Source organism: Ursus americanus, chromosome 16 (assembly GCF_024610735.1).
Source record: "Ursus americanus isolate L20-20 chromosome 16, mUrsAme1.1.p, whole genome shotgun sequence".
Taxonomy (NCBI): domain Eukaryota; kingdom Metazoa; phylum Chordata; class Mammalia; order Carnivora; family Ursidae; genus Ursus; species Ursus americanus.
Window position 1 is genome coordinate 43687047 of NC_142142.1, and position 26429 is coordinate 43713475.

At 39.9% G+C, this 26429-nt stretch overlaps 1 protein-coding gene across 1 annotated transcript; it reads right to left on the bottom strand.

Annotated features, from left to right (window-relative positions):
• Positions 1 to 298: 298 nt before the first annotated feature.
• Positions 299 to 24865, bottom strand: STT3A (STT3 oligosaccharyltransferase complex catalytic subunit A). Its single transcript, XM_045798073.2, has 18 exons — positions 24764 to 24865; positions 22201 to 22327; positions 21234 to 21294; positions 17716 to 17837; positions 17206 to 17351; positions 15929 to 16019; positions 14957 to 15063; positions 14164 to 14328; positions 12593 to 12773; positions 11644 to 11799; positions 9824 to 9915; positions 9012 to 9167; positions 8582 to 8770; positions 7633 to 7749; positions 7415 to 7517; positions 2080 to 2268; positions 1181 to 1296; positions 299 to 576 (listed from the first exon to the last, which is right to left on the bottom strand). The coding sequence occupies exons 2-18, from the start codon at positions 22286 to 22288 to the stop codon at positions 538 to 540; spliced, it is 2118 nt and encodes a 705-aa protein (XP_045654029.1). The 5' UTR covers positions 22289 to 22327; positions 24764 to 24865; the 3' UTR covers positions 299 to 537.
• Between the last annotated feature and the right edge of the window lie 1564 nt (positions 24866 to 26429).

Genomic DNA, 26429 nt, shown 5'->3' on the forward strand with positions numbered 1-26429 from the left:
ACAGCACTCCTCTGGTTCCACAAACATTTATTCATTTAATAAAAGTTTACTGAGCACCCACTATATGCAAAGGCATTGTGTTAGGCGCTGCGATTTTTGAAATGACAAAACTATTTGTACAAGTGGGATCTGAGCTAGTCCTTGATAGTGTTCCTGATTTGAGAGAGACAGAATGCCCCCACATGGCTCATTGAGGGAGCTAAAAGCATGGATGAGGTTTACTTTCTGTCCTTCTATCAGCCCAGCACAAATTTTTGCCTTTCTCAAATCAGTCATAAGTCAAAACAAATAAGGCACATTTAAAAAAAAAGGTCCCCCCTTTAATTGACCAAAGTAAAGCCATGACATTTCATTTGGTAACCTGCTCAGAATTATAAAAATCATTCCATTTGGCCCAGCCCATACCGCCCAGGGCAAAACTTCCAGACAATACTAATCCCATCGTGCTCTGTTCTTATAAACTGCATATTTAAAAAACGTCTTCAGCGTCCTAAATGTGACGCTCAGTGCGAAGCATATCAGAGGTGGACGTAACATTTATGTCCGTGACAAGCCTCGATTATCCAGGTCCTTTACCTGCAACACAAAGATGTCATTTTAATATTTACAGTCAGGTCAACTTGGAAGAGCATTACTGAGTTGGGTTCTGCAGCCTGATTTGGCTCCCTGATTAAATGAGCACTGGTTTGAGACTAGCTACTCTGCTTAGCCTTTTGGAGTACCTCTAAGGAGCAGATCTACCTGCCAAATATATCAAGGGTTCTCAATCTTTTCTTATGTAAGAGATATAACACACTTCTGTGTGACTCTATGCCATAAATTCTTCAGTGGGAGAGAAATTATAGTGTACACGCACATACACACATATGCACACGCATGTACACAAACACACAAACACACATACACTTTCTCTTTTTTCCCCTCCAGACCTAATAATGACGAAAACAGATCAAGTACAGTCCCAACTAGAAAAATATCACTGTAACCACAGCTAAAATGACAGCAGACTAGGGTGTCTACTCTCAAAGAACAATCTAAAATAAAAACAGTAACATCCTGAGCTGTAAACTACTTTTCTGACACTAGAAATGTCCCTGATCAGAAATCTGTGGCCCATTTGTAAGCACTAGAACCAATCCACAAACATAAGAGTTGCTTTCTCAGTGCATCATCTGCTCACCTTATATATCCTGACTAGCCAATGTTCTGTGGTATATGCTTCCTCCAGGACATCAAGTTCAAAGTCTTTATTCCCAATCTCAGCATTCCGGACACGGTCAAAGCCTGGTGGACGCTCTAGAAAAGGGCAAAAAAAGGAGAAACACTTCTTTCTACAGTGCTGATTTCATAAGGAAAGAGTAAATCAATTTGGTAAATCATCAACTAATGGGAATGTTATTTCTCAGCCTGAAGTTTGTTTAGAGAAAAGACATCAGGTAGTTAGGACAAATGAAGTGTTACCCTGACTCAGGTCCTCTCCAGGTTGATGCTTGGCAAAGTCCACAGAGGCTACCACTTCTAAAAGACAGGGGGCTGATTTCCCAGCCCCTCCATTCCTGAGGATTGCTACCCAGAGGCCTCTGTGTTATACTAGTAACCCTCCCATGGATCAGAAAAGAACCCATCAGAAGTCAAAGGCCTGCATCCACTTCAGGTATTGTCTCTAGTGCAGAACCAAGAAATTAAAGTCAGAAGGAAGACTTAACCCAATCAGATTATTCTCCAGGCATATTTTTAAAGAAATGAAAAGTCCTTTATATCACTGTATCCCCCCTTCATTCCTCTCTCCACTGCAATACCTTCCACTCAGAGGCAATACAATGTAATGGGTAAAATCACAGAATCTAGAGCGAGACTGAGTTTAACCTAACTCTGCTACTAGTTATGTGACTTTGGGCAGGTAAGTAACTCACTTGTACCTCAAATTCCTCATATATAAAATTGAAATAATACTAGTATCTGTTTTGGGTTGTAAGGATCAAACAAGTTAATAGACATAAAGCACTTAGAACAGTGCTTGGCATATGAAAAAAACTATACGTATTAGCATCGCATAATTACTAATGTTGAGTCACTCACTGGCTTCTGTGTAGACCTGGCCAAAGCGGTAGTAACACATCTTGTACATAAGGCAGTTGAGCAGCACTGGAGAACCCTCACGGTCTACACGAAACTCCCCAGTTGGAGTATAATAATCGTGTTCCTTAATATGTTTGCCTGTGTCTGTGCTCCCTCCAATCCGGACCATCCACAGAAACTTGTTGATGTCTAGAAAAAAGTAGAAAGAGAACTGCTGTGTCACAAAGGTTGCTGGAGCTAAATCACCTAATGAAAGCTATTATTTCTTTCCTTTTTTTTTTTAAGTATAGTTGACATACAATATTAAAGTAACAGCATAGTGATATGACATTTGAAAAAGCCACTACTTTTAAGAAAATCCCTCAAAATATTTTTCTAATGAGACATGGTACTATTTAAGAATTTTTCTTTTAGATTTTTTTAATTAACATAATGTTAATTATGTTAATAATTAACATAAAAATGTTAACATAATTAATGTTCAAGGGTACAGATCTGTGATTCATCAGTCTTACACAATTCACAGCGCTCACCATAGCACATACCCTCCCCAATGTCCATCACCCAGCCACCCGAAATGGTACTGTTTAAGTCTATTTTTTTTTTAAATGAGAAATACAATGTGGGGGCAAAACTTTTCCCTCAAAATTTGCAACTTTTCCTATAGATTATTAGACTTCTGAGAGCCTGTGCTATTGGTCCAGACTTAAGTCACAACAGAAATTATTCCCAGGTATTTGGTCTGAGCTGTCCAATACAGTAGCTATGTATACTAGCCACGTGTAGCTACTAAAACTTGAAAGGCGGCTAGTCCAGGGGCACCTGGGTGGCTCAGTCAGTTAAGCATCTGCCTTCAGCTCAGGTCATGATCTCAGCGTTCTGGGATCGAGCCCCGCATAGGGCTCCAGCCTCGCATACGGCTCCCTGCTCAGTGGGAAGCCTGCTTCTCCCTCTCCTTCCCCTTCCTTGTGTTCCCTTTCTCGCTGCCAAATCTGTCAAATAAATAAAATCTTAAAAAAAAAAATGCTCAAAACATCTTAGAATCATCATCAGGGCCCAAGTTTTGTGTCCTTTTTTGAAAACCATTTTATTGAAGTATGACTGATATACCAAAAGCTGTATATATTAACATATACAACTTTATAAGATGTGGGGTTTTTTTTAATTTTAAAAATATTTTATTTATTTGAGAGAGAGTGCAAGCAGGGGGCGTGGGAGAGGGAGAAACAGGCTCCCTGCTCACAGGCTCCCTGCTGAGCAGAGAGCCCAATGCAGGGCTCCATCCCAGGACCCTGAGATCATGACCTAAGCCAAAGGCAGACTCTTAACCAACTGAGCCAGCCAGTCGCCCCATCATGTGGTGTTTTTTTTAATAGACTCGGGAGAGGCAAGAATAATGACTGAAAATGAGTTAGGGCAGGGGGAAAGAGAGGATCAGCCATCAAGGCAATACCAGTGGCTGTTTTGGGGCACATTTGTCCATGTGTTTTTGTGTGTTTGTAAAAGATTGAAAGGGGGAGAGAGAGAGGGAGGCAGGAAGGGAGAGGAACGGAGGCAGGAAGGGAGAGAGAGAGGGTGGGAGAAGCTACTTTAAAATGTTAAAAGGCGCCTGGGTGGCTCAGTTCTTGGGCGTCTGCCTTCGGCGCAGGTCGTTATCCCAGGGTCCTGGGATCCTGGGATCCAACCCCGCATTAGGCTCCCTGCTCGGCAGGGGCCTGCTTCTCCCTCTTCCACTCCCCCTGCTTGTGTTCCCTCTCTCGCTGTCTCTGTCAAATAAATAAATAAAATCGTTTTAAATACATACATACATACATACATAAATAAAATGTTAAAAAGTATTCACAGAAGGCACCAGGTGGAATGTTACCATGTTTAAATAATAATAATAGCAACAATCTCTAGATTTTGGGTTCACTCCTTTTCACCATACAATACCTCTTGAGTTTTTCAGAATTCCAACAAATGCAGCCTAATTATTTGACCTTGAGAAATAAATTCAATATGAGAAAATAAAACAATACCTCTTTCATGATTTTCACATGCATGTTTTCATAAATTTAGATGATAGTGTTCTTTTTTCAGTAGTTATCTTATTTTTTTTTTTAAAGTCTAGCTTCCATATATAGATCAGAGAAATTGTCAAATCACTACTCTTGCAACAATTCAAAAACATAGCACAATGTCTAAAGAAAGCTTTTCTCTGTTAAGGTTTTCTTTCTGAGTCTTTCTTTACATAAACTTAACCTATGCTATCATTCTCACAATTATGCATCAGTTTGACCTAACTAAATCTGATTGTCACATTTTTATATTCCTACATAACCAAGTGTTTATGAAGGAACAGTTTCTCCATCTTTATTAGAACATCTGTATTACCACCACATACAGGAGTAAATGAAAGATTTGTAATACTGAATGTTAAGCAAGAATGCAGAGCAACCAAGAATTTCAGACACTACTGGTAGGAATGTAAATTGGTACTACCACTTTAGAAATCTCTTTGCCAGTACCTATTAAAGCTGAACACATACATTCCTTCTAAACTAGCAATTCCATTCTTTATTAAAATTATATATATGCTCACCAGAAGACAAGCACGATAATGTTCATAAGAGCATCATTTGTGACAGTCCCAAACTGAACCCATCAACACTAAAATGCGTACACTGGGGCACCTGGGTGACTCGTTGGTTAAGCATCTGCGTTCGGCTAAGGTCGAGATCCCAGGATCCTGGAATCAAGCCCCATATTGGGCTCCCTGCTCAGCAGGGAGTCTGCTTCTCCCCCTGCTTCTGCCCCCCCCACTTGTGCTCCCTCTCTCTCAATAAAATCTTTAATAAAATAAAATGCATATATTACACATATTTACACAATGGAATACTACACAGGAATGAGAATTAAGAAATTTTTTTAAAGATCTTATTTATTTGAGAGAGAAAATGAGAGAGAGTGGGGTGAAGGGCAGAGGGAAAAGCAGGGAGTCTGATGCTTGGCAGGGAGTCTGATGCAGGACTCAATCCGGGGACTCCAGGATCATGACCTGAGTGGAAGGCAGACGCCTAACCAACTGAGCCACTCAGGTGCCCTGAGAATTAAGAAATTATTATGACCCGCAATATGAATGAATCCTAGATACATAATATTGACCAAAAAAAGCCAGAAACAAAGGGTACATACTGTACTACTCCATTTATAAAGTTCAAAAACAAGCAAAACTACCCAGATATGTATATATTTGTGTTAAAACTTACCAAATTACAGATTTTAAATATATGCAGTGTACAATATGTTAAAATGCCTCAATAAATCTGTTTAAAAAACAAACAAATGGGGGCGCCTGGGTGGCACAGCAGTTAAGCGTCTGCCTTCGGCTCAGGGCGTGATCCCGGCGTTATGGGATCGAGCCCCACATCAGGCTCTTCCGCTATGAGCCTGCTTCTTCCTCTCCCACTCCCCCTGCTTGTGTTCCCTCTCTCGCTGGCTGTCTCTATCTCTGTCAAATAAATAAATTTAAAAAATCTTTAAAAAAACAAACAAACAAACAAATGGCATTAGAAGCCAAGATAGCAGTCACCCTTAGAAGACTGGGGGTGGGGGCAGATGCGGGATGTATAAAGAAGAATTCTAGGACACTAGTTATATTCTGTTTCTTGATTTGGGTGCTAGTTACATGGATATGTTCCCCTTGTGAAAACTGATCATGCTATATACTTACAATATCTGCATTTAAAAAAAAGTTCAATGCAAAGTTCACTTTAAAAATTGAAACCTCTTCATCTTAGCACTATCTTTTCATGTTAAGTTACTTTGTCAAGTGTCTCACATGCTACTTTCCTTAATTTCACACAAAAAAATTACAATATAATCCAGATAATGACATTTGTTTTTATGCAGCATTAAACATACTTCTGTTTAAAGTGTATGTATATATACATATAAAGTACCAAGTATAAAATTAGAAGATTGGTTTCCATGTGTGCCTTGTACATGCAGAAGAATGATGATAGCAGAGACATGTGTCCACAGACTTGAACTTTCACAATTTACCAGCACTGTTTGTGTGTAATCATTTATACGTTTTCTAATAGTCACAACATAGCCAAATACTACAGAAAAATATTTGTGTATGTGTTTGTGTATATGTATTTTTATATATATGAATGTACACATTATATGTGGTAGTGATAATTTTAGATAATTAGAATGTGTATATACATACACTTTATTTGTATATATACACAGACATATAATCTAAAATTTAAACATCTCTAAGAAGCAGTCATATATTTGAAGAAAATTAAGATAAAAATATGAGGTAGTTATTAATTATAGGAAAACAAAAGTTATTTTAGATAAGAATATAACCACGGTATACTGGCTGACTCAGCAATGAATGTTTACATAGTCACAATTTTGAAAATACTTTATCTTTATTTAACCAAAAATTAAAAATTGACCCCACTAAGAAGAATCAAGAGGAAAAGGAGGAAGTGGGGAGTGATAAAAAGAACAAAATTTCTTCTTTACAATTGTAAGTTGACACAGCATATCTAAAATAATCAATGAATAGAGGAATATACATATTTTTAGAAATATGAACATAAGTACTAGAAGAAACAACTGAAGAAATGATTGCCTCTGTAAACTGATATCATAGGGGGTTTGGGGACTGGGTAGTATCTACCACTTTTTATTCTAAACCTTCAAAAATGTTTAACATTTTCAAGTATAAAATAGTTATTGCTTTAGTTTTTTATAGTTTTTTTAAGGCAGAGTACCACATTTTGACAAGTCTTCTAAAAACATGGTTTTGCTATTAATCACAGGGAACATGGTAACATATGCCATACATACAGACACACACACACACACACAAAAATATGAAACAGTTTCTTTTAAACTGGCATATGAATCTATGGCTTAAACCCACTAAAAATGCTAATTCTTAAGTTCATTTTCAGATGCCTTATGTTCTTTTTCTTCACATTGTATTTTACTTTGCTATTACTTTTTTATTTATATATACTGTGAAATGAACACAATAGGTTCAGCTAAGCTTTATGTTCTTTGTTTACTGGTTGTGGAACTACTCCTAGCTCTTTAGACAATTATAACATGGCATACCTATATGAGAATTATTTATTTTTATCTCTTACTCGTTGCCAAAAAACAAAACAAAACATATAAACCCTAAAGTTGCAAATACTTAGGAACTTCCCCAACCAAAATATGTTGATATTAGTAAAAAAAAAAAAACAGAAACAGAAAAATAGGAGATTCATCTAGTTTTCTTAGAATCTATGACCTACAGTTAGAAATAGAATCAAGTACATACCATCAGAGGAATACCCAGTAAGGCCTCCAAAAATGACCAGCACATAGCTAACATCAAGCTCCCTCATGATCTCATAGGCTTTTTCTTCTGTGGACGCCATTGCCTAGAAAAATAAATGCACATTTCTCAGAGCAAAATTCCAAGTCATATCCCTCAGAGAGAAATATTCCCCAACAGAATCCTGTGTGCCAAGCACTCAAATGATTCCTTCACTTTACCTGCCCTACTCGAGAAATATGGGTATTATTCCATGTGTTATTGTCCACTAAAATTGTTCGATTCGCCATAGCCGTAATCTGATAGCCATAATCCCACCATGACATGACTTTCGCATCCTGAAAGAAGAATGGGAAATGAAAATAAGGTCACTGACTCCAAAAATCAAATACAAGAGAAGAACTGGAAAGGCATCGGATAGTAAGTGAGGCACTGCCTAACCAGGATAAATCTTGGCACTTGGTCCTACATTTATAATATAAATGTAGGAAATCTCAGTGCAAATTAAACAATCCAACATTTCCAATACTTTCATCTCAGATCACCTTATATAAACAAGCATAATAGGAAGGTAAGTAGGTATAGGGGATTGCATAATATTTCCAAATAAATAATCTGGTATCATCAGATAATCATATTAAATATAATTATTGTTAACAATATTTAACACAATACACAAAAAACAGTTAATATCAAGATGGGAGGGAATATAAACCACAGAATATAATGGACAAGAATTAAGAAATTCTCAACAGCTTTGATTAAGAGTCTAACTCAGAAGGGCTATTCCCAATAGCTACTGCAAAGAAAATCACTTCAGGTTCTCAGAAAGTACAAACCAAAATGTTAAAAGTGCTTATCATCAGGTGATCACTTTACGGAAAATCAGTATCTTTTTTCTTGTTTCTATTTTCTGATTTCTTTACAATTGGGATGGTCTACCTCATAATAAAATCACCACACTGTCAGAGTGTAGATGATTACCAGTAAGGATACAGAAGAAATCCTGAATTGAATGGAAGATGACCTTTAGGGCTCATTCAACACCAGGTTTCTATAGTTCCAATTTCTCCAGGCTTTCCACCCATCTAAAAGCTATATGATTCACTATCACAGCAAATGGCTCCCACTTCCCTGTACCCCTCAATCCCACTCCTCCCAAATTTTTACCTCTGGAGTATTGTGACGAAGCCAATAGTATGCTTCTCGAAAGTCATCAAAAATGATCCTACTGCCATCCCCACCACGGGCAGACAGCACAATGGAGGGAGAAGAGTAGGCCTCGCTGGTCACCCAGGTTGAATGAAAGGTGTAGGTGATGAGAAAGAAAGCCATGACCAGTATCATTCCACTTGCCACCTAAATAAGGAAGAACTGTGGTGTAAAGCAAATTAAATGTATACAACTCAGAGCAGCTTCTTACACACAATATAGATGAGATGAATCAAAACAAGTCAGGGGCTATACGAGTTCACTCTGACCACTATGATAACACTCTATTCCCTCACTCAAAAAATACACACACACACACACACACACACACACACACACACACACACAGAGTTTCCCAAGTCTGTTCTTAGTGTTGCTTAATTCTCACTTCATTCTTAATCGGGTAAGTGGAATCCTGTTGCTTCTTGCTCTTTTTGTCTGGACGACTTATGTCCAAATTCTTCATGTACGTGGACAGCACCTGGGAGACTCCAATGCCAGAAAGAATGCACATAACAGGTGCCAACACTAGCATTAGACGCACCTACAAGAGACAGGAAGCAAACACAGTCCAATCAGCGTTTTACAAATTACAGATTTCAACCTATTAGTACATCATGACATCAGTTCAGTGGTTTTCAACAAACATGATTTCTCAATTAAAAAAGAAGAAAATATGAGAAGATACTTGATATATCTACAGTATAAGTATGTATTTCTTAAACTGTTTTCAGTTATGTATGTATATATGTATGTGTCCCGAATAACGATATGTTAAAGAACGTATTTAACTACGGTTTAAAAGAAACACTGTTGTACTACAATATATAAAATCTCTCCTCTTTCAACAATCTAACACTTGGCAATCCTCCCAGGGCTTTAAGGAAAAAATGTCAGCTCCTTTCTTAAGACATACAGAAAGAGAGGGGAAGAAACCTGCCTACAGTCACTTTCTCCAGCAGAGTATATGTGCCCCTTCCTGACACAAGGTTATGAATCCAAGCAAGCTGGGCCCCACAACCAGAATGTATGAGTCCATCATACATCCTTGAGAAGGAGCAGCAACAGTGAGCAGCTTTACAACTCAGTGCTCAAATGCTCCGAGGGAAGCATGGGCACAATCATCAGTACATTCTGAATCCTGCCACGCCCCTCAGAGTCAGGGGCAGAACTGTTGCTAGGACTGAGGGCATTCCTCACCATGACAGCCGAAAAGTACATGCTGGTCACACCATACATGATGATGAAAATCCGGGCATCAGACAGGTTGCTGAAGCAGTAATAGAGACCAACTATAAAAGTAAAAATAAAAAGAAGTAAGCAACTAAAATAAATAATCATAGATACGAGCAAAGATGTTTACTACAGAACTCTTTAAAATAGCAAAAATTCAGGGGCGCCTGGGTGGCACAGCGGTTAAGCGTCTGCCTTCGGCTCAGGGCGTGATCCCGGCGTTATGGGATCGAGCCCCACGTCAGGCTCCTCTGCTATGAGCCTGCTTCCTCTCCCACTCCCCCTGCTTGTGTTCCCTCTCTCACTGGCTGTCTCTATCTCTGTCGAATAAATAAATAAAATCTTTAAAAAAAAAAAAAAATAGCAAAAATTCAGAAACCACCTATTTTCCAACATAAACGAGATAGTTTTTATAGTACATTTATATAATAGAATACAATACATCAATTAAAATATTGCTGCAAGATATTACGGACCATTTGCTTTCTTTACATATCTCTGTACTTAAAACAGATAATGTATTTGGGGCGCCTGGGTGGCACAGCAGTTAAGCGCCTGCCTTCGGCTCAGGGCGTGATCCCGGCATTCCGGGATCGACCCCCGCATCAGGCTCCTCTGCTATGAGCCTGCTTCTTCTTCTCCCACTCCCCCTGCTTGTGTTCCCTCTCTCGCTGGCTGTCTCTCTCTGTCGAATAAATAAATAAAATCTTTAAAAAAAAAAAAAAACAGATAATGTATTTAAATATCATATCTCTAAAATAACACTAAACAACAAAATTATGATTCTTTATAAAACGAAAAAAATTGGGGAAAAACTATATCATCTTATTTTTATTCAATAATAACTGGATGAGGGGGCCTGGCTGGCTCAGTCAGAAGAGCATGTAACACTTGATCTTGGGGTCATGAGTTTGAGCTGCATGCTGGGTACAGAGATTACTAAAAAAAATTTTTTTAATTAAAAAAAATAACTAAGGGGTGCCTGGGTGGCTCAGTCGGTTAAGCATCTGCCTTAGGCTCAGGTCATGATCCCAGGGTCCCAGGATCAAGCCTCACATAGGGCTCCCTGATCAGTGGAGAGTCTGCTTCTCTCTCTGCCCCTCACCTCAAGTGCTCTCTCTCTCTCTCTCAAATAAAATCTTAAAAAAAACAAACCTAAAATAAATAAATGAATAAATAACTGGATGAATATACATCAAAATGTTAACACTAGCAACAGATGTGTGGTGAAATTTTTACTTTTTTTTAACTTGTCTATATTTTCTACAATAGACAACTTAATTTCATTTGGAAAAAAAAAATAGAAGTTACACAATTTAAAAAAAAAAAAGGAAGCACGCCGCCTCTAGTAAATCCAAAAACATATCTGGATTGGCTAGAAGATAAGTAGCTGAGTCTTTACAATCAGCCATGCCTATTCTCAAACTTCAGTACTGCCAAGAAACAACCAGGGAGGAGTAATGGATGGGGGGTGGGAGAGAGGTACACTGAAGGTACTCAAAAACAAAAGCCAAAACCTGAATTCAAATTCGAGTTGAATTTTAACTTATAACACAAATGAACAGAAAACTAGGAGGCTCTGAACTTGCCAGCATCTCTAACTGTTCAACTTCTGACTCCTACTCTCCCTCAAATATTAGAAAAATGCTTAGCCATCATTTGTATGGCACAGGGTAAAACAGGCAAAAAACAGAAACAACAAAACACAGGGATGAGGGTAATTTACTTATTTTCAATCAGTGGGAGATTCTTCCAAAAGGCCACCTCAGAACACAAGGCAGACAGACCTGGAAACATGAAGACCAGAAGCTGCAGATCAAAATAGTATGAGGACCAGGTCGTGGGCTGGTGCTCAGACACAGAAGCAATGATGGGGATGTTGTTCTTAGCATAAGAAGGATCCAGCAGTGAGTAGAAACGCCCCGTCCAGGGAGAAATTTTTCCTGGAGCAAAGAAGCAAAAAACATTTCACAATCACTCCTGAAACAAAATAACCTCTGATCCTAACTAATCACAATTTTCCATTTTAGTAAAAGTCTCTGAGACAGAGTAGGTTTTTGTTAAAATGCCATCAATACTTTGAGAATTTCAACCATCGTTTCTTTCAAACTTGAGAGTACTTCTGCCAGCACAGCTAGCAGAATAAAGTCAGGCTGTACATAAACTCAGAGATGGGAGGCAAAAGATGGGAGGCAAAAAACCTCAAAGGGTTTTAGGTCAAATTTGGCCAAACCATGGCCAACTCTATAAACTAACTCAGCTATACCCTCCAGTGCTGCTCCAAAGTAGACAATACATAGAGACTTGGACAGAATCAAATCAGCCTCTGAGAACTGAAGAAAACATAGCATGCTAAACAGCCACGGGTTAGTGCATATGGGATTAGACAAGGCCATCTTTGTAGGGTATGGCCGGCAGTGTTGATTTCTCCCACCCTACCAACAGGAAAGGGAAAAAAAAAGAGAGAGAGAGAGAGAGAGAGAGAGAAATTAGCAAGGTGAGATACAGTCCTTTCACTAAGTGTGATGTTTCTGACATTAAGAGCTACTTTAACCAGACGTTCTTAACTACGCAGAATCCAAACAATGGGATGACAAGTGGACTGAATGTGAGAAGCAGGAATTTATACTCTGAGGAGGAAAAGAATGAACCTTTCCATGGTCAAGAAATAACCCATATTTTTAAAGTTTATTATATGTTCCATACCCATTTACAAAAGCTGTGAGCCTTCCCTACCTGTCAGCATGAGGAGAGCTCCCACGGTGAGAAGGACAAAGCCTACCAAGGAAATGACACTTCGGAAAAGAACTTCAAACTGCTGTGGATTCAACTTGCTGCGCAGATAATCCACAAAGGCATGGATCTGGCAGAGACCAAAGACCCCAAAGGCCGCCATGTGCTCTGATGAAAGGACAGGCTGTAGGTAAAAGCATATATATGACAATGCTGGAAAACAATGGATCTAGCCGAGACCTGAATATCCTGACCTAGTTCGGACCAAACAAAGGGTCAAATGAGTTCTGAGGCCTCAGAGGAATTAGGGCCAATGGAGGGGAGGGTCTAATTCGCCTGCTGCATTTTCCAAAGAGTCCTCCAAAGCATCCAATACTCTATCATTATCATAACTTTGGACTTTGCTCAGGCTATTTCGTTAGCCTAGATAGCAATTTTCTCACTTTCCCAAAATTTACATTCACAGAATTTCTCATCACTCAAGGCCTAATGCAAATACCATTTCCTCCTAATCTGCCTAAACTGAAATCCATTACTCTCTATGTTCCATGCCCTTTAGATCTCTTCCATTACTTATAAATTCTTTCTTTGCTTAGACCAATGGTTCTCAAACTAGTGAACACCATAAATGGGGAGGGCAAAGAAGAGTGTTAAGACACAGATTTCGGAGTCTTCCCCTATAGTTTGATTCAGTGAATCTCGATAAAGCCCCAGAATTTGCATTTTTTAAAATAAAAAATTTGGAATTTATTTGCTTCTTCAGAATACTGAAATTTATTATTATTTTTTGTACTCTTTACACTCAACATGGGACTCAAACTCACAATCCCAAGATCAACTCGCATGCCCTGAGTCAGCCAGCTGCTCCCAGAATTTGTATTTCTAACAAGTTCCCAGATGCTACTGGCCCAGGAATTACATTTCCAGAACTGTTATATAACAGAATATAGACACCTGCATGTATTTCCTTCCCTGCAAGACTGTAACTCCCTTAAGGACCAGGATCCTATTTTTAATTTTTATATTTCACTGATTAGCAAACTGCATAGAGTAGGTGATCAGTAAGGAAAATACTGCTGACCTCTGAATAAGGGTTCCATTTCCATCAGAATTTTACATGAGAAATCAAACATACCACATTATTCTTTGGTTTCATAATTGTCCCTTAACCCTACGAGTAATGTGGTTACGTTTGTGTTTTGCTTCCTAAAGGACTTTCACACAGGCCCCATCAAGAAGTTCAGGGGTCATTACCAATACATGAACTCATCAACATTAAAAAGGACTGGAAATAACTTTGCATTTATATCAACTCAGATCAAAGTATCTCTCCTCCAACAAACCTAAGCCCAATTAACAGTCATTCAATTCCAACTTTATGGAACAAATATTAATGCACCCTGGAAGCAGACTTTAATGACCAATGATTCTGTCACTTCAGTTAACACAACAGTCCAAGGTTAGACTGCAAATAAATCTTACTCTCTTCACTGGAATCCAAGATAAATCAAGCTAGCTGGAGCTGTTTAGAGAAAGCAGAAGCAGCTAAAAACTCTACTCAGTCTAGGGCTCACCTGAAAACCCACAAAGGAGATCTGCATGGAAAGAATGGTGCCCAGGCAGTAAACAGTACAGTAGGCCACGTAGATCCGGTGGGAGAAACGTCCTGTGAGCATCAGCACCAGTACATGGAGAGGGATCAAGTTGATCAAGAACACATAACCTCCCCATGAAGAGACCTATGACAGAATTAAAAGGAAGAGTTCCTCTAAGCATTCCTCCTCAGGCCCCCGCTATACCTTAGGATATTACCTATGACCTTGCAAAGAACATTTCTTTACAGTAACTATAAACTTCATTTATGCCAAGTGGCATGAAGAGTTTAAATAACTGATTTCTTTAAATAGGAAAATTAAATTCACACTTATTACTGTACCTCAATCCCCTATTCCCTATGCCTCCTGCCATCATGATCACAAAAGAAGAAGGATCCAACCCTCGGGCTTAATCTAGATGCAATCTATGATAACGTTATATGGAGGATTTAAGGATACACAGCAAGTGGAAGCAGTTAAGGGAAGAAGTCTAAGTGAATACATAAGATTGAACAGGAAAAAATATAACCAATATGTACCCATAGGACATATGGTATCTGAAGAACTTTAAAAATTAAAAACATTATCTCTACCTTGCTATTACACAATGGATAGACATCCACACCTGCCTTGGATTGGGCTTTGTAGGGACACAAGAGACAATAAAGACTTCTAGCCTCCAATCCATGGTCTCAAAGCCCAAGAGCTATTTCCAGTTTATATCAGTTGATCCCAATAGAGCCACTCATGGAAGAAAGGAGTGAAAAGTTACCATGTAGAAATAAGCAAGGGCACACTTGGCTGCCCAATAGATGGAACCAGTCTTTACTGCTTTGATCCACATGTAGTAGGTGAGTAGCATGCAAAAGATGGCAATTCCTGAAGAAAGAACAGAACAATTCAGTAAAAGGCCATACTGGCATCCTATTTAAGAATATTGTTCTGGGGGTGCCTGGGTGGCTCAGTCGGTTAAGCATCTGCCTTCAACTCAGGTCATGATCCCAGGGTCTTGGGATTGAGTCCCGCATCAGGATCCTTGCTCAGCGGGGAGTCTGCTTCTTCCACTCCCTTTGCCCCTCCCCCTTGCTTGTGTGCACTCTCTCTCTCTGACAAATAAATAAATAAAATCTGAAAAAAAAAAAAAAAAAAAGAATATCCATTTCTCAGGGCGCCTGCCTGGCTCAGCCGGTTAAGCACCTGCCTTTGGCTCAGGTCATGATCCTGGAGTCCTAGGATTAAGCCCTGAGTCAGGCTCTGTGCTCAGCAGGGAATCTGCCTCTCCCTCTCCCTCTGCCCCTCCCCACCACTCCTGCTCTCTCTCTCTCTCTCTCTCTCTCTCTCAAATAATAAAATCTTTGAAAAAATAAATAATAATTAAATAAATAAATAATAAAACCTTAAAAAAGAAGAATATCCATTTCTCTTATCTAGGAAAAAAAAGCAAATGATTATAATGTTCAAATATTAGTAACATTCAACACTAAACTAACTCTACTTTTATGAATACAGAAAAGAGCAAAAGGCCTTATATAAGGAAAATTACCAGCTACCTTTCTGGAGGAGATGACAGAGAGAGAGACTTTAAATTTGTCTGAGGTCCCTTCCTGCCCATTTCTAATCTTCTCACCCAGATACCATTTTTGCTATTGCTAAACATCAGATATGAACTCAGATTCTACTGTACTTCCTGAAGATCTACTGAATAATGAGATGAACAGATAATCTTCAGCATTTTAAATCTTACCTTCATTATCATAAGAGCCAGCCACAGATCGGGAGATATACCCAGGAACTACAGCAATCATGGCAGCAGCAAGAAGTCCAGCCCCTGCGTCCTATAAGAAAAGAGGGTAACAGGAAGTTAACACTATCCACTCCTGAAAGAGAAGAGAGAATCCACTAGTCCATTCTACTTAAAATGGGCCCAGAGAACAGTCCAACATTTTCCAAGGTAGAAGTGATGCAAGAAATGCTAGAAATGTTTGCAGCACAAGAAAGCTAAAAACTTCACAACCAATTCCCCATGATGAGACCAGCTTGTCTGAAACTGAATACACATATGCTAAGGACAGACGAATCATGTAAGCTGTCAGACATCAGACACTGCCCCAGAATGGGCTGTTTGCTGGAGTATTCCAAGGCTTATGAGTCCCTATCTCTAACAATATCTGCGCACTGCCGAACAGTCACACCTCTAAAAGGAATGCAAAGATAATCAAAGGAAGACAATTATTATTTTAGTTAAAAAGCCAAAAGGTGATCATCTATCTTGACTAACGATGCCAGGAGTTTGGATAATAAAGTTGGAATATCACAAGGCAATCTGTGAGCTCGGAAGAGAGGAACAACGAAATATGACTCACTCCAAAAGAGAGTAAGGACTGGTCTGTTGGTAAGAGTCAAATTTGGAACAAGGGCAGCAAAGAGAAGGATGAAAAGGTTTCCAAACTAAACTCAAGTGTCCCAAGACCTCCTACTAGTGTATCACCTCTCAGGTATCTCCCTGACACCATAGCCACAAACTAAGAATAGCATCCAAGGAGCCAGGATCAGCAATATAGAAACCTAGAAACAGAGAGTCAGTATTATGGAGCCTACTACAAAAGTAGTTTAATAATTTTTAAATAAATGCTGAAAAAAAATCAACACGTAATTGCTAAATGTGCATTGCCAGTAGGAAAAATTAACTGTTTTGGAACGCTTCCTGTAGTTATTTTTCCTCTCCCTCAGGTTGTGAGGACTTCAAAATTTAAAACTCACATTTTACATTTTAAATGTTTTTTTTTCCTTATGTAAAAATTTACACTTGACCTTCAAATGTTCTCTTATAAGGGCAAATAGTTGCTAATAAAGAGAAACCACATATTCTAGGAAGGGGCTGGAGTGAACCCAGTAATTCAGGCTAGCCAAAGCTGTCTCTGGCTCCCTGCCCTTCTGAGGCTCTCAATCCCCCACTCGTTAGCAATTACTAGAGGGGTTCAACAACATTCATTCCCAAGCCTATCACCCCAAATCCTTCACCTTGAGCTCTTTGGTAAGGTGGTACGTGACGATGGTGGTGAAGGAAGAGAAGAGAGGGGCCAGGAACACACAGACATTCCGAATGTCGATGGTGATGTGGAAAAAATGAAGTACGTGGTAGATTGCAGCAGAGGTGATCATTAAGCCTGTAACAGGAAGAAGAAACCCCATTAGGTTATCTTAGTAAGACAAAGAACTTAAGGGAAAGAGAAAGAGAAAATCGAAGTATCAATAAAGTGATAACATAGGTCCTGACAAGCCACCAGAAATACTAACACAGCAACTGTGGTAGGCCCATAAATTCCAGAATTTATGAAAAATCCACCCATCCCATCTCCCATACATATTCTCTTGTACATATTAGACCCATTTTTAGGAATCTATAATCAGAATGAAGTGACAATTGTCACAAAATGAATATACTAGAAATAAGAGAAACTGTTCTACAATATAGAAATGCCTTATTTCTCTTAAAAAACTTAAAAAACAAAAAAATCCTGTTCCTCTCACCTGGATAAATTGTTCCTCCAATGATTCGTCCCAAAGGGTACCAGGCCCGGTCATCGAACCAGTTATGGAATTTGTAAAATCCCTCTTCAGCCAGGAACCGGGTAGTCCGATAATTAAAGTACCTATGGCAAGAAAGAAATGATCGGTGTCTCCTCCTTTTCATACTCAAATACTTTTACCAATTTGCAGAGAATTTTGTTGCTCAGGTTTCGCCACTGAGGAACTTATCATTGTTCCAATAAAAATCAATTTGGTACCAAAAATTATGGCAAGTATAAAAATCATTTTTCACTACCGTTAAGTCCCCTCACTTCTAGCTCCATGCTTGTCTCAACTAAAGCACTGCTTCTCTAAGAAGGAAATGCAACCGGAGCCTAACTCAAGCAGGATCCTTCACCAGCCTGTCAATTAGTTGGCATCAGCACCAGTCAGAGAATTCAAGCACCAAACACACAACAGCTGAGATGTAAGCACCAATAAATTTGGCCCTTTCCAAGAGACAGGAACATACAAAAGAACATTTTGATACCACACAGGAGGACACAAGGATACCTTCAAATGATAAGCATCTCTAAAGATGTTGGTATAACACCTATACACCTAACAATTTTTTTAATCAACTCAGTACACAAACTTAACGAGTGCTTAAACTTACAACAATCCTACTCATGTTATTTAAAATAGTTCTGAATGCCACCTACATAATAGCATTAAAATATAAATTACACAAAAAATATTGAGGGGCGCCTGTCTGGCTCAGCTGGTAGGGCATGTAACTCTTGATCTCAGGGTTGTAAGTTTGAGCCCCACATTGGGTATAGAGATTACTTAAAAATAAGATCTTTTTAAAAATTGATATAAAATGCTTGGAGCTATACATGGAAAGACACAATTCTTTAGATCCAAGGTATGTAACCTCTTCTCTTATGTTTCTTATTTTAAAAGAAATAAGGAAAAAATAATAAAAAATAAAAATAAGAATGACCAACAGACACATGAAAAGATGGTCAACATCACTTATCATCAGGGAAATGCAAATCAAAACCACAATGAGATATCACCTTAACCTGTCAGAATGGCTAATATTAAAAAGATAAGAAATAACAAGTATTGGTAAGGATGTGGAAAAAAAGGAACCCTCATGCACTGCTGGTGGGAATGTAAATTGGCACAGCCACTGTGGAAAACAGTACAGAGGTTCCTCAAAAAATTAAAAACAGAAATACTATATGATCCAGTAATTCCTCTACTGAGAATTTACCTAAAGAAAATGAAAACACTAATTTGAAGATATATACACCCATATGTTTACTGCAGCATTATCTACGGATACAGAAGCAACCTAAGAGTCCATCAGTAGATGAATGGATAAGGATGATGTGGTGTGTACACACACACACACACACACACACACACACACACACACACACACACACGATGGGAATATTACACAACCATAAAAAAGATGAGATCATGCCATTTGCTGCAACATGGATAGACCTAGAAGGTATGCTAAAAGAAAGTCAGACTGAGAAAGACAAATACCATATGATTTCACAATAATAAACAAACAAGGGGCGCCTGGGTGGCACAGCGGTTAAGTGCCTGCCTTCGGCTCAGGGCGTGATCCCGGCGTTATGGGATCGAGCCCCACATCAGGCTCTTCCGCTATGAGCCTGCTTCTTCCTCTCCCACTCCCCCTGCTTGTGTTCCCTCTCTCGCTGGCTGTTTCTATCTCTGTCAAATAAATAAATAAAATCTTTAAAAAAAAAACAACAAACAAACAAAAAACAAACAAAAAGCAGAATCAGACCTGCAAATACAGAGAACAAACTGATGGTTACCAGAGGGGTGGAGGTTGGGGGAATGGGCTAAATGGATGAAAAAGCAAGGGAGATACAGGCTTCCAATTATGGAATGAATAAGTCCCAGGCGTAAAAGGCACAGCATAGGGATACAGTCAATGATTTGGAATAACATTGTATGGTGACAGATGATAGCTACATTTGTGCTGAACACACCATAATGTATAAACTTGTCCAATCACTATGTAGTACACCTGAAACTAATGTAGCACTGTGTACCAACTACATTCAAATAAAATTTTAATTAAAAAAGTAAAAAGAAATAAGGAAAAAATATAAATAAATAAAAGGAATTTTTCATTACTAAAGGTAATGATGACTAACCACCTTTCCTGCCCATCCCTCTAACCCTACTCCCTTCTTGGTCAGTCAAGTTTTAGCAACTGAAGTAAGCAGAAGCAGCAGATGGCAGAAATCTCTATCCTTCTGTCTGTTGCTGATGAGTGTTATTTTGGTAACTGTCAGAGAAACACAGGGAAGAGGGTAGCAGGCAGTCAACATGTGTGAGAACTATGTCCTTTACCTAAAGGCAGGGAGAGTAACGCAGAGGAAGTATAAATTAGTGGGAAAAGGTCTCGACTGGAGTCACAACCCAGGCCTCAGTTTCCTGCTCCACCAAAGAAAGCATCAAATCACAAGATCTTTACAGTTCCTTCTAGGTCTGTGGCTACAGAGCAGATAGTCTCATTTTCCCTGACCATCTCGCCTCAATGTTTTTTCACCTAGAGAATCTGAGAAAAAGCCTTAACAGACTGGTGATCAAGAAACGAAAGGATATGTTTTCTCATTCATGACAAAAAAAAATACAAATTGATTTGAGAGGCCCCAAAGAAAATACTTGTGTGCCTCCAAAGTGCTTTCAAATACCTCCACAAAATAACAAATTCGCAAATCAACTTTTGAATCAATGTTCCATAAGCTAAAATATGCTATTTTTAAAATATTAATGACACTTGAAGAACCTATGATTCTGGCTTTTCAAATATTTAATTAGGCCTGAACCTTAAGCAATACAACATAGTGACTCTAGTGTCTAGAGATGGGACAAACCTAGATTCAAATTTTGGCTCCTGCAAACACATAACCTTCAATAGCCTCTCCCAGCCTCAGTCTCCTCATTTACATAAAGGAGAAAATAGCACCTCCATCTCCTTAGGGTTGTAAGGATTTAGGGATAATCTGTAAAACAGTGTTTAAAACAAAATGAACACTCCCCTAAAATCCCTAATCAAACTCATGGCTTTAAATTTGCCCCAATATCTTAGAACTTAACTAACAAGCCCAATTTCTATCAGATAAATTATTAAACAAAAAGTCATAAATCTCAAGTTCATGACTTGTGATTTTCTTCTGAGCCTTAAACACACACCAGGTCCCTTTCCCTCAATTTGTATCACTAACTGTGGACCAAGCTGAGCAGCCAGACTTCTCTTAGCCCAGCCAGATAATGAGCTTGAGAGAATTACTTGGTTAATTCCAACAGAAATGTCTCAAAAGGAAGCAATTATCTCCTTTGGAAAACTTGAGGGTTTTTTGCCCTAAATATATAGGAAGCACATCCCCATCACCGAGAGCTGATTAGACTTTGCAATTTGAAACCCATGAACCTGAAAGCTTCCCAAAGCAAATACCAGACCAAGCAAAAGTACTCACGGATCAAACTCATGGATGACACTTTCAAATCTCAGGACGGCAAAGAGACGAGTGGAGAACGCTACAAAAACCAGAGAGTTAATATTTTAATGGTAGTCTGCCATGAAAAATAATAGATTATAGTATTATAGAGATAATAGTATTATCCAGCACAGAAGTCACAGGAAATATAAAATGATCCCTAAATAGGGTTGCCTAGCTGGCTCAGTCAGTACAGCATGTGACTCTTGATCTTGGGGTCATGAGTTGAACCCCATGTTGGGGGCAGAGTTTACTTTAAAAAAAAAAGGAGAGAGAAGACCCCTGAATAAAGTATTTATCCATCTCTCCCACACAGGAGAAACACAAGAAATTCACTTTCCCCTGACAATGACACCTACACTTTCCATGTAGGTAGTACACATTTAACTACTTATTATCAAGGTAGTACACATTTAACTACTTATTAACAATGCATTCCCCTATTAATACTGCAATCAACTTACATGGTCATCTTTTTTATATGTTAACCTCCCCTCCCCACAACTAACCCTTACTTTGAAGCAAACTAAGAGGTAAGGCAAATCAAGACTATACTTCTGATTCATCAAGAGCTAGAAAATCTAAAAATACAATAAGTTCTGAAGAGATTTTCAAAAATACTAAAGTAGGCAACTAGACTGAAGATAATTATCTTTAAAAAATTCAGTGTCCAAGGGTCCCCAGTATATCTTTCAGTCCTATGAAAAAACAGAATTAGTACAGCATGCTTCTCATTCTTTCTCAGATGATCTCTAGCCCTGACTTTTATAATCCCGTGTTTCCTGTATTTTGTCTTCATAAAATTACGCTGATGGATAACAGTAAAAAGAACATATCACAATCTACTGAAAAGAACAAGGCATCTAAGAAAGCCATTCTTGATTTTTTTTTTCAAGATTTTCTCCTTTCCATCCCCAAAGAAAGAGAGGTCCACATGCACACTCACATAACACAGCAGCCATTGACAGAATGAGAAGCTTCAGAAGTGTGTCCTGCTTCTCATAGGACAACCGTAAAAATCCCAGCTTAGTCATCTTGACATCAATGGGTAGCAGCAGATGACACTCAAATAGCTGAAATGGAAAAGTCAACAGTATAGGTTATTAAACACTGTCAATTTATCTAATTCATTTTTATATTTTATGGTGACAAAAAACCATAAAGGAGACAGGAGCTAAAGAACACACAAGAGAGGGTCAGAGCTGATACTAACACCCAAGCCTTGCCTGAGTTATTACTGACTGGCAAGGAAGTAGGCATAAGTCAGGTCTATGTGTCAAGACGCAAAAGGAGTGATTGGACTCTATCACCATAATTCCGCTTCCTACTCCTTCACAGCTAACAAGTACATAATCACTACTGGCAAGAGTGCGGTACAATAGGAGTAAAGAGCAAACATGGGAATAGAAAAAAGGTGGTTAGGGAAAAAGATGCAAAGAAAATCAGAAAAATTGGAAATAGAGAAAAAAATAATTAAATGGAGAGAGCATTCTAGAAAAAAGCAGGACAGAATGAAAGAAAGCAGGAAATTAATATTAAGTACAGAGATGAAAGTAGAAATCAGAGAAATAAGTCATGACTGAATATGCCCAATTTATTGCCCTACATTTCAGCAGCAACTGACTGCCTACAAGCTTCTTTCTGTTCCAAATCCCAACGGGTTCACAGGGTCAACTAAAGAGCATGACAGATCACTAATTCAGGTAGTGATGCACTCAAGAGGGAGAGATATGCATACACAGATCACTACACTTTCAATTCCATATATCACGCTGCAACACTGCTCAGATCTACAGCCACTTCCAATTCCCTGTCTCAAGACTTGTCTGTAATTGACACTGCTGATTTAAGCCACTGATCTCAGAGACAGCTCATGGAACTAGATGACAATCCGAAAGGAAAAGAAAACAAATTTTTCCTACTGAGACAAGAAAAGCGCAGGGAAGAAAAAAAAAAAAAACACTAGATTAAAGTAAAATGTTGAAGGAAGGAGGTTAGCTATTTCTGTTTAAGATAGTGCTACCTTACTGGAGGAGATAATGCTAAGTGAAATAAGTCAAGCAGAGAAAGACAACTATCATATGATTTCTCTCATCTATGGAACATAAGAACTAGGATGATCAGTAGGGGAAGAAAGGGATAAAGAAAGGGGGGGTAATCAGAAGGGGGAATGAAACATGAGAGACTATGGACTATGAGAAACAAACTGAGGACTTCAGAGGGGAGGGGGGTGGGGGAATGGGATAGACCGGTGATGGGTAGTAAGGAGGGCACGTATTGCATGGTGCACTGGGTGTTATACACAACTAATGAATCATCGAGCCTTACATCGGAAACCGGGGATGTACTGTATGGTGACTAACGTAATATAATAAAAAATCATTAAAAAAAAAAAAAAGATAGTGCTACCTTCTTAAACCATAAGCTACCAAGGGCTAAATGATAAAGAACATAGTAATAAAGAATATGCAACATTGTTCAAGACTGCAGGGGAAAAAAGGAACCTTCATCCCTCCCAATCCTTTTCTCACTATTACTGGAGGAAAAGAGGGGAAAAAATAACACCGGACTAGGTGGAAGGCATTAAGAATCAATCATACATTCCTAGCTCCAACATCTTTTCCATAACTAACTATCCCAGAGGGTCAGTTTTACATGTTTTTAAATTACAACCCGAAAGTTTTACCCTATCTTGTAATAAAAAATAAACACCTAACTCTAGGAACTCAATAATCCTGCCACACCCCGCAGGTTTGTATTTTTCTGGAATGCCTGAAACAGAAAAATGTCTATACCACTGAGTTGATATGAGCCATATACCTAGAAGAGTCAGCAGAGGAAATGAGAGTACTAGAACCTCTACCTGAAAACTGAGTACAGGAACTGGTCATTTAAGTCAGGACCTTAGGGGAGTTTTCTTAGTGTGCTCGCTGGTCCTTTTAGCACATCGCTAAAGCATATAAGGGCAAAGACACGTTTCATATACTTACCATCTGCTCTCCTCAACGGTGGCTGCGAGCTGTGGCATCCTAGTCCCACCCTCGTTCTAGTTTCCAAGACTGCAACTTCCCCAGCCCAGTTTGCCTACACACTTTCTCGCACCCTCTCACTCTTTTACTCCCCTCCACGCCCCTCTTCGGCTCACTCTAGCGGGTCCCAACTCCCTGCCTCCCACCTTCACATAACTCAACACCTCTGACACTAGCCATCGCAGGCACCCCACCACCTCAGCATCCTGAGCGCCTTCCTCTCCAGGACTAGTCCCAGGATCCGATCTTTCCCACACCCTTCTGGCCTAAGAGCACGCCCCATCCCAGACCTTCACATCCTTCCATTCCAGGATGTCGCCACCCCACATCCCACGCCCCCTCCTCTGCAAGGCCCTCGACTCCGCTTCACACACCCCACCCGCCTCCAATAAGCCCACCTCCTGCTCTTCGTTCAGCACCACCAACACCCTGGGCTGCACTTGCAGTTAATTCTCAAGTTATAGCCTAAGGCCTTCTCACCTGGCCAGCGTTCCTCGGGAATCCGCTCGGCTCCCTCTGCCATCCGTTCAGCGGCGCACCCAACCTTGGCAGCGGCCTGGTTCGCCTCCTGGACCGCTTCCCATTGGCTGCCTCAGGGTCGATACCACACTTCGAAAGAGCGATAGGATTGAGGAACTGTCTGTCAGAGCCAGAGGCGTGGACAAAGCCGCGCTCCCACTTCTTAACTGGACAATACAGATATCACTTAGCAGTTAGGAGGCGGGACCTCGTGCTCCCGCCGAGCTGTGATAGGCTTGCTCTTGAGAGCGAGAGCGCGGAAAGAACGTGCTCGGAGCAGTTTGGTTGAGAGCCGAGGAGTGACGTGTCGGTCTGCGGACCGAGAAGGAGTCGCCGGGGTGAAGGTGTGGCGGGTTTACCCCAGTCATGTGACCAGAAGCGGAAACTACGCGGAGCGATAAACCGAATCTACAAACCCCAAAGAGCCGGGCCAGGAGACTTCTAGTCTCGGTTAGGGAGAGAGTGCAGAATTTGACCGTTACCTAACGTAAGGTTAAACAAGAGGAGGGAAGACTCTTCTACCTCTTCTCAATGAAAACTCAAATGCTTTCTGGTCCAGGCCGCTACATCTTGTGCAAGATTTGTCGGAATTCGCTCAAGAGCTGTTTTTGACAATGCTCCCCTGAACTGCGATAGACGAGAGAGCCCTGCCACGTTTCTCGAGGCATATGCCTTTCTGAAGCCCCCGACTTCGTGAGCGAGTATGCCTAGGCCTAAAGGGATCGTGGGGGTTAAACTGTTAGGGTCTCCGCTGCCCGACTAGTAAGAGTCAGCCACTGCCGCAGAGGCAGCCCTTCCAAGTAGTAGACAGGCTTTATCCGGAGACCCAGCACGCAGCCTTGCCGTGCCTTGTCAGCTCACCCCTTCGTAAGGTATCTGCCAGCTGCCCTAAGCACTGTTCTCTCCTCCCTCTCTCCCCCTTAGCCACCTTCCCCCCAAGAGAGAAATGTTGAAGGCAGAGAAGAGGGCGAAGTTCAGCAGCCAATTCCATTGCCTCTCACACACGCACGTATACACACACACTGCAGTGGGCAAAAGTTAACACTAAAGAAAATGGGAGCGTCGGTAACTCTTCAAAGTCAGTGTCAGTGCCACTCATTTATCTTACTATTTAAGCTACAGTGAATGCAACAGACCAAACATACCGAAAGCGCATTTAAATCTGTGCTTCAAAATCAGTGCTTTTCACAATTCGCATGACCAGGTTAATCCTGGGACGTTATGATTCAACAGCTCTCTGCTTTTTTGTTTTGTTTTTACAGTGTGGTCAATGTAATTTTATTAACGCAAAGAAACTATAGCGGAACCTGAAGGAATTACTTGAAGAACTTCAAGTAAATGCTTCTTCAAAACAAGAATTAGGGTGGGGGGGGGGGCGGGTTCTGTCAAAAAAGAAAAAGGAACTAAAATTAGATTCCTTTAAAGTTAAAAAAAAAAAAAGATACTTTTTGAAGAACATAAGGGGGCGCCTGGGTGGCTCAGTCGTTAAGTGTCTGCCTTCGGCTCAGGGCGTGATCCCAGAGTCCTGGGATCGAGCCCCACATCAGGCTCCTCACTGGGAGCCTGCTTCTTCCTCTCCCACTCCCCCTGCCAGTGTTCCCTCTCTCGCTGGCTGTCTCTCTCTGTG

Excerpts from the sequence above, each read along its gene's own strand:
- STT3A (XM_045798073.2), bottom strand. The coding sequence starts at position 22,288 with ATGACTAAGCTGGGATTTTTACGGTTGTCCTATGAGAAGCAGGACACA. Across the intron at positions 14,329-14,956 it reads CCCTTGCTTATTTCTACATG|GTCTCTTCATGGGGAGGTTA; the intron begins GTAACTTTTCAC and ends ATTCTGTCATAG. Across the intron at positions 1,297-2,079 it reads CCAGGTCTACACAGAAGCCA|AGCGTCCACCAGGCTTTGAC; the intron begins GTGAGTGACTCA and ends GCCCTTTTCTAG.